The 12,240-nt window shown below is 38.8% G+C and overlaps 4 protein-coding genes across 4 annotated transcripts; 2 read left to right on the plus strand and 2 right to left on the minus strand.

Annotated features, from left to right (window-relative positions):
- Nucleotides 1-4,322: 4,322 nt before the first annotated feature.
- I206_100923 (uncharacterized protein) lies at nucleotides 4,323-5,631 on the plus strand (the record flags this gene model as incomplete). The annotated part of the gene is made up of 3 exons (XM_019152183.2): nucleotides 4,323-4,599; nucleotides 4,682-5,479; nucleotides 5,546-5,631. The coding sequence occupies 3 exons, from the start codon at nucleotides 4,323-4,325 to the stop codon at nucleotides 5,629-5,631; spliced, it is 1,161 nt and encodes a 386-aa protein (XP_019014321.2).
- A 246-nt stretch (nucleotides 5,632-5,877) lies between these two features.
- Nucleotides 5,878-7,905, minus strand: I206_100924 (uncharacterized protein; the record flags this gene model as incomplete). The annotated part of the gene is made up of 2 exons (XM_019152182.1): nucleotides 5,878-7,731; nucleotides 7,867-7,905. 2 exons carry the CDS (start codon nucleotides 7,903-7,905, stop codon nucleotides 5,878-5,880), a joined length of 1,893 nt encoding a protein of 630 aa, XP_019014320.1.
- Nucleotides 7,906-8,441: 536 nt separating this feature from the next.
- Nucleotides 8,442-9,821, minus strand: I206_100925 (uncharacterized protein; the record flags this gene model as incomplete). Its single annotated transcript, XM_019152181.1, has 7 exons — nucleotides 8,442-8,711; nucleotides 8,831-9,005; nucleotides 9,072-9,119; nucleotides 9,179-9,324; nucleotides 9,398-9,462; nucleotides 9,524-9,631; nucleotides 9,710-9,821. The coding sequence occupies 7 exons, from the start codon at nucleotides 9,819-9,821 to the stop codon at nucleotides 8,442-8,444; spliced, it is 924 nt and encodes a 307-aa protein (XP_019014319.1).
- An 847-nt stretch (nucleotides 9,822-10,668) lies between these two features.
- On the plus strand, nucleotides 10,669-11,834 carry I206_100926 (adenylate kinase; the record flags this gene model as incomplete). The annotated part of the gene is made up of 5 exons (XM_019152180.1): nucleotides 10,669-10,728; nucleotides 10,809-10,947; nucleotides 11,044-11,251; nucleotides 11,316-11,497; nucleotides 11,584-11,834. The coding sequence occupies 5 exons, from the start codon at nucleotides 10,669-10,671 to the stop codon at nucleotides 11,832-11,834; spliced, it is 840 nt and encodes a 279-aa protein (XP_019014318.1).
- Between the last annotated feature and the right edge of the window lie 406 nt (nucleotides 11,835-12,240).

A 12,240-nucleotide genomic window follows, 5' to 3' on the forward strand; every position in this document is an offset into this window, starting at 1 on the left:
TAAGCAAATGGTCATGTATAGAAGCGTTTCATCGAACCAAGGAAAAGGGATCTGTCAGCTTTGCGTTCTTATTCTTTCACTTAGCCCTACTTTCATGCTTCATCATTCTTACTTTAGAAGTTGACATTAAATTACTCTAAAGATGGGATTTGAGGGATTTTGCTGGAATCGCAATTATGGAACCGAAATAAAAAATAGTGTTTCAGGTGAATGTAACCTTGGCTAAACCAGTTACAAGGGTCAAAGGGCTTTTCATTAATCTCTCAAATCCATAGATCAAAGAGTCTGGAAATTCGAGAAGGGAAGATGCCGATGATATCTTACGCGAAGATAATAGCGTAAATCACTGAGAAAAGATTCCAATGCCTTGGAGAGCGAATCCCCCTCGAAATGAAAGATAGCATAAGGAGGATGGGCAGGAGATGGAGTCCTTGAAGATCACCAAGTTGAAAAAGACGGGTAAAGTTATCAAGCCTTGATCATACCGAGATGAAAATCTCGTAATCTAGTCTTTCAACCCTGAAGATGTTTCTCCTCTAACGAGATTTAGGGAAAGAGTGAGCACATGCTCAGCGTACGTACTTCCCTTCATCTCCACATCCCACTTGCTCTCCTCAATCCTAGATCAACAGAAATAACAAAAACATCCGACAATTGATAGATTTAATATATTCAAAGCATCAAAAGGTGGGAATTGTGAAAGCAAGACATGTTTTTAAAAATATCACCACGTGCGAAAAGAGGATCAAGCAAGAGAGGAAAGCGCACAAGCACGATAATCCACGATCATAGGTGACGTACCTTGAAAATCTCCACTGAAAGCCCAATTTTTTTATGATCGGAACCTTTTTCACACTGATGATTTTTAGTTTCTCACACTATTGACAAATCGGGGAACCACACAGGGAATAATTTATGCCGCAGTTTTAGACTTATTAGTTGATTGTGACGTTGATGCGGTGATACGTCGGTCCCACTTATGCGTTGATAGTATGGCCGGTTTTGTACACTCGTCAAGATGAGCAGGTATTTCTTGCTTTGGTGGAGTTGTCGAGATCGAGGACAATCGAATCTGCTTGCTGTTACGATGTAAGAGCGAGGAATGTTTGGGTAGTATGGACTGAAGCAGGACACCAATTACGGTCTGCTTCCGAGGTGTGTTGATGTTGAGCGAGAGATTGTTATATGAGGGGTTGTTTTGTGTATTTTGAAGTGTAAATGGTATATTCCAGTCGATCAAAAGTAGAACAAAGTTCACAGTAGAAAGGAGCTATAGATAAGTCTGTTTCTTGTTTATAGTTATACTAATCTTCCAACGATGAAAGTTAAACTATGATAAGATGACGACGTCGAAATGATCATCGAGAAATAGAGAGCTCAAGTACCACAGACAAGATTTCTTTATCTTAGATCATTTGACAATTTGCATAAATGTTACGAGACATTTTTTATGTATCATATGTACCGAATTGCAATTTTTTAACAGCATAACTGCAAGGGGAATAGCTGAATACCTGTTCTGCGCTCTCTCTAATCTTGATGTCCAATCTCTAGGTCTTTGGGCGTTAGGCATATGTGCTGTATTCCGGAAGGATCGGTTATTGACAAATGACAGCAACAGAACCATTTAGTCTCTACTCCAACAAAAGATAGCGCGCGTTCCTGAACCCTTTGTTTTATTAGATAAAACAAAATTCCTAAATAACGAGACCGCACGGCCATAAACCCTCTCTGTACGGCATTTTTATATTGCTTACCGTAAATTGCTTATCTCTTGTCTATCTGCCAACAAAAAATAAAAGTGCTCCTCATGAGTCGTCATTCTTTTTTTGAAATGACCCTTTCAGGCTTTTTTGAACGCCGCCGACGCCATTAAATATGCATATAGACTATAAGTGGGAGATAACGAGAACGAATTTACGATCAAAAATAATGAAACCTTCTGATTCAAAACCCGTTCAAATGAATTTTGACCAGTATCAGCTGCTCCAATTCAGTTTGACATTTTATACGAGTCATTCCCATTGCTTGGCGTCATAATTTGGTATGTAAAGTTACCTTGTGATACGTTTAGTCCTTGAGCAGTGATGAAAAACTTTGGAAGCTCCAGTAGTGTGAGACATAATCGCGAAATGCCCTGAAAACTCAGTTGAAAAGCCAAGGAAATTGGGATGTCTCATTTTTCGGTGGATTGAGTTCCCTTTTTGTGGTGCTCCTTATTTTTGTTTATTAAGAAAATTCACAGACAAATATCCCGTCTACAAAAGTCCAGATCAATTGATAACTTCCTGAATTTCATTTAAAATACTTGAAGATCCTCCTTGTACCTAATTAAATTGATCCGAACCCTCTGGATGCATTCTAGACTCCCTCCTCATTCCCATAAAATGACTATGGAAGGACTTATCAAGATGTTGGATTGCAGTCGATCCCATTATCGATCTATCTGAATGGTCGCGGCGGCGATAAACAATGACGCAGCGTCGATCTCACACACTCTCAGCGCTTAATTCCCGAAAAGCTCCGCGGATATCGGTTTTCCCATACCGAACACAAAGATCACTTTTTGCAATTGTACCAACTGAGACGATGTTATAGTCCCGGTACAACAAGAATATCAATATTGCAGGCGTTGTATAGCAAATCACAATGGCGAGGAACCGCCGGTTCTGAACCAGAGGGCGGGACGAGAGTACCGAGTGGTGTGTGTGAACTCTTCCCACAGATCCTCCCCTACCACCTCGCACTTCGACAAGGACGATCCTGCGTTATCTTGAGCTGCATTTCGGCTCATCTTTCTTTGGTGAGACAGGGACAGCAGCTAGGAACTACTACCATTGTAGATCCCTCCTTCAGGGCTTATATGACTTGATCTTAGCGTTCGGATTGATGACATCAGCATAATGACTCTTGCTCTTTCTTGACTATATAGTCAAATTGGATTTATGGTTATCAAAGAATAGATTTAACAACTCAATGGCCAAAACTTAGCTCGTCAAAGATGAAAAGTTTAGTGCATGACGTAAAATAGAATATCACGAGATATCTCTGAGTTGAGAAAAGCTAGTAGTAGTCTAAAAACTTCAATCTTTTCACTTCATCAATTGATTTGCATGTCTATCCTATACTCTATCAGTTTGGATAGACATCAAAGGCGATCAACTCCTTTATGGAGTATTCTCGGATATATCATTCATGAGTCGGGAAAACTCCTCGTAATGACATTTAGAAATATCGGATTTGACCAATTGATCGGCGTGCCGAGACTAAGCCTTTAGAGGTTGAGGGTTTCAGGGTTTTGTTATATCATATAAGATATCAGGAAAGTCGTTACTCGGTACGGAATATTTATAAAGGGGTACATGATCGTTACTGGACTTTCACAAATTGCGCCCTGCTAAAATCAGCAAGTCACCCGAATGTATCAGAAGGGCGAAAGCGGAAATTCAAATAAGCCCAAGTGGTTATTTCCACTTTATGTCCAGATATGATTTAAAAACCGGTCAACCTATTGCAGGCGTCGGATTGAATAATACAGGGCGAACCCATAAATGCTTATCAAAGCATCCTATGTTTCGGCATCTCATCGCCGTATAACTCGAACTAGTCATGTAACTACATTTCCCATTTGATTATAAACCGACTGAGCAACTCGTACTCTAGGTCACGATATGCAATTTGCTTGCTTGGTTGATTCAGATTAACGCTTCCTTTTATCAGAATCCGCGTAATTTTGATATGCGTCATCAACAGCTAAGCACATCAACTACTCGCTGAAGGCCAAACTCCAGAGGGAATTGCAGGAACATCTAGTTAACAATACTAGCACACTGAAGCCAAGTATTCTTGAATGAAATAAGTGGAGGAGAACCGAGATATGGGAATCCCCTCAGGGAAAACCAAAAGTAAAATGACGTAACATGTGTGGGGAATTTAGTCATAACCCCTCACATACTGTGTAATGTTTCATTGATTTTCGTCATTTCACTCGAAAAGGAGCAAGATTGTTAATTGCTCAATCCTTGATTTGAGTCTAAAAGGAGGGAAAAGATGATCTCGGAAGAAGCTAAGAAAGGATGAAACGGATTTGACCGAATATAAAATGAAAGGGAGTAGTATGAAAACACATGTTAAACGTGTAATAAAACGCAGTAAAATGCGAAATATATAGATGTTGATGTCATTTACATCATAATCCTTAAGTGTTGTTGTGATATGACTGATTGACCAAGCTTTTAGTATAAACTAATTTACATAAATAGTCGTGAAAGAGCTCACTAATACAGGCAGTTGGTACCAACTTACGATAAGATATTTCGATAATGCCAGTTTCAAGAATGTTAAATAACCTTCAATTTCAAATGCGATTCGCTCGTAAGGCTTTGAGACCCAGCACGGCTTCACTTTGTATTCAACATCAAAAGTACCGTTGTTTATCAACTAGCATACAAAGACTGAAAGAAGAACCTAAAGCTGCTCATCCTACTAAACATGAATCAAGACCTATAAGATCCGGAGAACCCGTTGCGGAACATGTAAAAGAGGATGAAAGTAAAAGAGCTGGATTACCTGAAGAACCAATGGAAGGTCCACCTCCTCGTAAGTTTTTTGTTTTTGTTTCTTTTTCTCCTTTTCTCAATTTTTCTTATAAAGTGATAAAATGAATCCTTACGAACTATAGTATTTTCTTCATCAACATCCCATGATTCTGAAACAACAGCACCTTTAGCACCATTACCAGCACAAGAATTATTTTCATTAAAAGATCGTACAATTTTAATTACAGGAGGTGGAAGAGGATTAGGTTTAACAATTGCACATGCATGTTTAGAATCAGGTGCAAATGTAAGATGTATGGATTTATTACCTGAACCTTCACAAAAACAATGGTTAAAATCAAAATTATATGCAAACAAAAATGATTTAGAAATTACATATCATTATTTAGATGTAACAAATAAAATTCAAGTTGAAAAAGTTTTCAAACATTTATTCGAAATAAATGATGAAAAAAAACCAATTAAAGGATTATTTACTTCTGCTGGAATTCAAATTATGATGCCTGCATTAGAATTTTCAATTGAAAAATTTCGTAAAGTAATTGATGTTGATTTAACTGGAACTTTTTTATGTACACAATCATTTGCTAAAAATTTTTTTAAAAAAAATCCAAATTTAAATGTTGATAATGATTTAAAAAAACAAGCAAGTATTGTTATGACTGGTAGTATGTCAGGACATATTGCAAATTTAGGTATTGAATGTGTTGCTTATAATGCAAGTAAAGCAGGTGTAAATCAATTATCAAAAAATTTAGCTTTAGAATGGAGTAAAAAAGGAATTAGAGTTAATTCATTAAGTCCAGGTTATATTAGAACTGCTTTAACTGCTGCTCAATTAAATGAAAAACCTGAATTAAATGAAATTTGGTTACAAGGTTCTTTACTTGGTAGATTATCAACTCCAGATGAATTTAGAGGTGAGCTTTCTTTAGCATTTTACTTGATTCCATTCAGTAGACTAATCTTACAATGCCTCTTTTTAGGTCCCGTGTTATACCTCTTATCAGAGGCGAGTTCTTTCATGACAGGAGCAGATCTTTTAGTGGATGGCGGACATTGTGCGACTTAGGATAGATTATTACGGATATAGTTGAAGATATCGCGGTTGTTGATGGAATCGGTTCAATCAGATTGTAGCAATTAATAGCATTTATATACACGCACATCAATCAGACACGAGATGAAATAACGATTATACCCAATAAATCAATTGCGAAAGATCACCATTATATATTGGACATTGTTGAATTCATGAATGAATACTACGACACCTCGCATTGTATCATTACCGTTTTCATTCCAGCGAAGGTAGACTTTATTCGATATCGGGTATTTCCTCTAAACTCTCTTCTCCAGTCTCCATAATAGCCTTTTCCTCCTTCTGCTTCTCGACTTCGTCTTGATATCCATTCGCTTCTTGAGTCTGTACATCCATCTTCTTTATATTTCTTTCAAGTCCAGACACATCATTAGTTTCAGACGTAACCTTTTCTACATCTTGACCATTCTCTTCAGGTGAAGGAGTTTTAGGTCTTTCTACAATATCCGAAATTTGTTTATCACGTCCATCAAGCGATTTCAAAGGATCCGTAAGTTCTTGCAATTCCTCTTTACTTTTTTTATCCGTAATTTCATCTTGTTTTTTCGTCTTATTCTCATTCTTCGTTGTTAGATTTTCCGGGCGTTTTAAATTAGCAGCTGCTAAACCAATTCTACCTATTGGTGATTTCCCCACAGCAGGAGTTTTCAATATATTATCTTTAGATGGTGTTTCGTTTTCGTTGGGCTGATTTTGTGATTTTGATCTTACCCTTGATGTCGAAGTTGAAGAGGGAGTTTTGATACGAGCTTGTGAAGATTGAGTTCTAGATTGAGAAGAAGATACTTGAGATTTATTTGAGCTTGAAATAGTAGTAGGAGTTTTAGGTAATGTTTTGGTTGTTGAAGGTGATGTGGCTGGCGAATTATTATGTTGTACACCTGCTGCTTTAGCTCTAGATGCAGCTGTACCTTGTAATAATCTACTTCCAGTCGATTTTGGGCCAGAGGAATTTGGTCCAGGAGATGGACTTAAGCTATCTCTACCTATAGAAGATCTTGCCTTTGCACCTGTATTTTTACCTAGACTGAGTGATTCTCTTTTAGTCGAATTTGTATCTGAAGAAGGAGTATTAAGAGATCCAGAAGGAATACGAGCTTTAGCTAAACTTGAAGCAGTTGGTTTATTGGGAGTACCTGTCAATTGCGGTTTGAGTGGACTTGGAGTACCGTGACTTTGTGCAGAAGAAGTTGGTCGTCGAGCTGGGCCTGTATGTGTAGGAACAAGTGGTTTAGGTGTAGATGTTGGACCAGATACAAGAGGTTTAGTCGATGTAGTAGATGAGGGAGTTTTGGTGGAAGCAGGTGAAGTAGGGGGGGTTTGATGATCTAAGGAAGTACGAGATCGAGATGGAGTAGAAGATGGACCAGAAGATAATCTTGTTCGTGGTTTGGGATTGACGGGCATAGTAGTAGTTGTTGGTTTCATAGGTGATGGTTTATATATTGCTGGCGCAGTTGGAGGCAAATTTTGAGTTTTGGATGGTGTCGATTTGGTAGGAGTAGTAACATCCTTTTCTTTTCCATTGATATTGCTTTTCGACGATTCAACTTGCTTTTCACTTCCCAATTTATTCTTTACTGAGGGTTCGATCTGAACATCCTTGGGCGCATCTGGAATTGGCAAAGTAGACATGACGTTCGAGCTGGATACTCGTTTAGGTGATTTGGGTGGTCTAGAAGGACTATCACTGCCTTCGTTGTTCACCAAAGAAGCGTCTCGTTTTTCATCTCCAATAATCAGATTCTCAAATTTGTTCTCCACCGATTCTGCCATATCTAACGATTTGCCAACAACACCTTGTTCTTTCGCTTCTACTGATTTATCCTTCTTTTCATCCTGTTTAGAATTTTCATTCTGCGTTTCCTTTTCCGACGAATTTGGTAAATTGGCAGTATTGATTTGAGGTGTATTACTTGAACTTGATGAAATCCCTATACCACTTCCACCTAAATTCGAAGATGTTCTACGTGATGAAGAAGATTGTAAACTCGCTCTTCTATTTTCTCGAGCAGTAGCTTCTACATCTCGATTGGCAGCAGTTTGAAAGCGAGCTACAAGGGCCGATACCTAATATTACAAATGATATGCATTGGCCGAATTTGAAATGAGTTGAAATTGTAAATCAAGGTGTGGAAATTGTAAAGATCATTAATTCAGCTTAATATCATTCAACTGATGAGTGAAAATATTGATCAAACTTACGCTACCTTGAGATCGTTCGACAGGTAATGGCCTTGACATACATATCAGCTTGAACTTCACATATGATAGTAGTGCCCTTCTGTACTTACATTCTGATCAAAGCTTATATTGATATCCGGTTTCCAATCGATAATTACCCATATGATGCCTTAAATCTTTCTGTTTCATCGACCCAGATCTAATTTGGGACGATTGCTAAACCGCCGACCATAACGGAGTGCTGCACAGCTAGAAGTCAATAACTCGAGTGATCAAGCACTATGATTTCCGGTCCTTATATGCTTTTGAAACGTTAGACTACACGTTGTATCTAAGGAAGTGATGATACATCATTTCATGGAGACAGAGGGGTCGAAGCGTGTTTTCACTTGATTGTGTCCGGATGCGGGGGCTCCAGCGCTACTCCACCTTTCACAAGATGACATTTGCAGCATGATATCTCAACGACAGGATAATATATTAGAGTGGTGAATGGCGTGGACGTGTAAATTGCAAGAGATGAATTGTCCATGCATTTCTACGATGCCATACTATGCTACGGATCCTCAACTTAGCCCACGCACTATCTATTTCGCTCAGAAAGCAGCTCCGATAACAGCACCGACTACACCAACAGCACCCACCAACATACCTACGGCAACGCCGGTTTTACCAGCACCAGAAGCGGCACCAGCACCGCTTGAGCCAGAGGCAGAAGCAGCAGCGGAAGTTGCGGATGCACCGGAAGATCCAGAAGCTTTACCTGAAGTAGCGGAAGCAGCACCTGAGGAGGCTGATGCAGAGGCTCCGGTGGTAGAGGCGGCGGCGGCGAGAGTAGCTGAGTCTACTGAAGTGGTCGCTTCGGCCTATTTGGTGATCAAGTCAGCTCAAGCCGATATCATATTACATTGTGAACAGCTACATATAGAGTTGGAGCCAGATGCAGCTGGATTCCAATACCTCCAAAGAGGGAAAATATACTCACAGTAGAAGTAGCTTGACCGTTTTCAACTTGGAAGTAATTGGCAGTGAGCAAGTCACCAAGCTTAGCTTCGGTCACGTAAGAAGAAAGGAACCATGTTCCGAGGGCCACACCGGGGGTAGAGAGATTAGCAGGGGCAGCAAAGTCCGAACCTTGTTCGTAGACGGCGATGACGTATCTGGAAGAGGGAGGGATTCAGCTTCTCCTGTCTGCTTCTACAGATACGACAAACAATTCAACTCACCGGTGAGATCCGGTACCCTCGAATGGTCCAGGTCCAGCGTAATCGGTGCTGTGATCATATCATTGTAAGCTGGATTCGCCTCGTTCCACATGCACCGGCCAGCTTACATGGTAGTAGCGCCAGTGTAGTTGACAGTATAAGGAGCAGCATCACCAGAAAGAGAGACGCCGTTCACGAGCCAATGTCTGGTTTGTTCAGTGGTGTTTTGATCGGTACCAACAGCGTTGGCATCAGCCATTAAGACAGTGTAAAGCTGAGATCGTCATGCATCAGCTCAAAACAGTTCCATACCGATTTAACCAATTTATGATAGCACGGGAACTCACAGCACCAGCATCAAGATTCTGGTCAGGAGCAGGAGAGACGGTAAGGTCCGGTGAAGAGGCGACAGCTAAGCGTGGTCATGACAAAGTAAGCTTCCGTTTCCGCCAGACATGCTAGGTAAAGCTTACCGTCTTTGTCGAGCTTGTCACCTATCGAAATAGCTTGACCGCTGAATGATACAGAGAGTAAAGCCTCTGGCTCGAAATCACTGATCAATTGAGGAACAAGTTGAGCCTCTACAGTTGAAGAATTCTCATTAGCTATTATCAATCTCGATAGAAGGAAATAGCTAGTTGCGAGGATGAGCAACTCACGCTTGAAATTGGCTTCGAGACCTTCGATGTCAGTTGTGGTGACGGTACTTGAAGAGTTTTGGGCCGAGGCTGACAAGGCAAGTAAAGCGAGAGCAGGGATAAGAGCGAACATTTTAGTTTGTAAGTTGGCTATTTTCTGAAGCAATTATAGATTAGTATACAATAAAGTGTGGAATAATGCCAAATGATCTTTGATGAACAACGAGGCCCACTGTTATGCGAAGGTACAAGACATTTTATCACCATGACGGGATTATGAGAGAGGCGATGAAAGGAAATAATAAACACTGCCTTTCATAACGGAAGGCGGGGTAAAGGAGAGTAGTACTTACTGTTTAATGAGCGTCGTTATTGGATGGATTATCTTTGTAAAAAGAGAGTGTATGATTCAATGAGCCTTTTTTGAGTTGTATGTGAGTAGTGAAGAAGTAGTAAAGTAACAAAGAGATGAAGAAATGATGTTATAATATTATTATTATTATTATTGCGGATAGTCTTAGCGCTTTAATTGTTGAAACGAGGTCCAAGCTTGCGAATGGCATCAAAACATTCAAACCATTAATTCTAAACAAACAAACTACGTAATCAGTCGCGTCTATATCCCCTTAATCCCTTTTATTATGGATGAGTGCACGTGGGGGAAGACTGACTGTTCCCGGGGATGAATGGATTTTTAATTCCGTATGAATTCGAAAGTGGCATCTATGAACAACCCACGTTAACCGGTATCAACCCATGCATGTTCATTGGGGTGTATGCCTTTCCATTCGATGGATTAGATGGATTATCCTGACGGATTTCTTCGGTACTACTTTCAAACAGAATAACAAGTATAAAAAGTATAATTTATATACCCTCTCCTCTCTTTCTAGATTCTAGATCACCTCCAACCACTCTTGTAAGTGTGTAGTACCGAACAGTGACCTCATTATGGCTGATTATCAGCTTTCTATAGCATTATGGCTTCAGCTGCTGGTTCCGGTTCAGAGGTTGAATACCTCAAAACCTTGGTTTCTCAAGTGAGATATATATACATATATCGTAGGAGTCATGATGAAAACACCAATACTGATCATAAATTCTTACTCCTCAACTATAGCTCCAAGATAAAATCCATACGTTGGAAAACAAAACTTCCTCAACCGTTTCTTCAGCTATTGATTCCGCCAAATCAGCTGTTGGTTTAGGTGCTCCAAAAGATGCTCCTCGAATGGTTTTGATTGGTCCACCAGGAGCTGGTAAGTGTAATTCCTTTCATAGTTTGGTTTGACGTCTATTTGAATTTTGAAAAACACTAACTCAATTTCATTCATTATTGTTAAAACCCCAAATAGGTAAAGGAACTCAAGCACCTAATATTTCTGGAAAATACTGTATTTGTCATTTAGCTACTGGAGATATGTTAAGATCTCAAGTTTCAAAACAAACTGAATTAGGTAAAGCAGCAAAGAAAATTATGGATCAAGGTGGTTTAGTTAGTGATGAAATTATGATTGGTATGATTAAAAAAGAATTAAGTGAAAATGCAGAATGTAAAAATGGGTAAGCCATTTTTTTTAATAATTTTCAACGAAAGCTATTCTAATTTTTTAATTATAATTTTTAGTTTTATTCTTGATGGATTCCCTAGAACTGTTCCACAAGCTTCAAAATTAGATGCAATGTTAAAAGAAGCAAAACAAGCTATTGATCATGCTATTGAACTTAAAATTCCTGATGCACTTTTAATTTCTAGAATTACAGGTAGATTAGTTCATCCAGCTTCAGGCAGAAGTTATCATAAAGAATGTGAGTTGAATTTTCTTTCACCCCCCCTCATAATTTACATAAAAAAGCTATATTGCAATAAAATGCTGATTTCAAATAATGAATAGTTAACCCACCTAAAAAACCAATGACAGATGATCAAACAGGAGAACCTTTAATTCAAAGATCAGATGATAATGTTGAAACTTTAAAGAAAAGATTAACAACATATCATCAACAAACTGGACCTGTTGTAGATTATTATAAATCAACTGGTGTTTGGACACCAGTTGATGCTGCTCAATCACCTAAATTAGTTTGGGCTTCAATTGGTAAAATTTTAGAAGGTACAAGGGAAGGAAAAATGGTTAGAGAGTAAAGAGTAAAGAGTGATATATTTATTTACTTTTATCTTTACGAAAAGAATTAAGTTGAATCTTAATTTACGATTTAAAAGTAAAAAGCAAAGAAATACCTTGAATAAAATGCATAAATTGAAAATATTGAAAATGATTTTTTGATTGGATACAATCGTAATCACTTCATAATATTCTTGAACTCGAGTGGCTTTTATCAGGCCTTCGTGGTTTACCATGCTCATGCACAATTGAATATATTGGAGGTATTTGGAAATGATAGTATCGTTCCGTTCCTTTGCGAGCTGCCAGACAATAACGCAAGCAATCGCACATTATACTGTCTCGCATGGAGATGAACATGGTAAACCCAAATTTATGAAATAGATCAATTGCATCCACATACTAATCTTTGTTCTTTTTCGGGAC

Source organism: Kwoniella pini, chromosome 1 (assembly GCF_000512605.2).
Source record: "Kwoniella pini CBS 10737 chromosome 1, complete sequence".
Taxonomy (NCBI): domain Eukaryota; kingdom Fungi; phylum Basidiomycota; class Tremellomycetes; order Tremellales; family Cryptococcaceae; genus Kwoniella; species Kwoniella pini.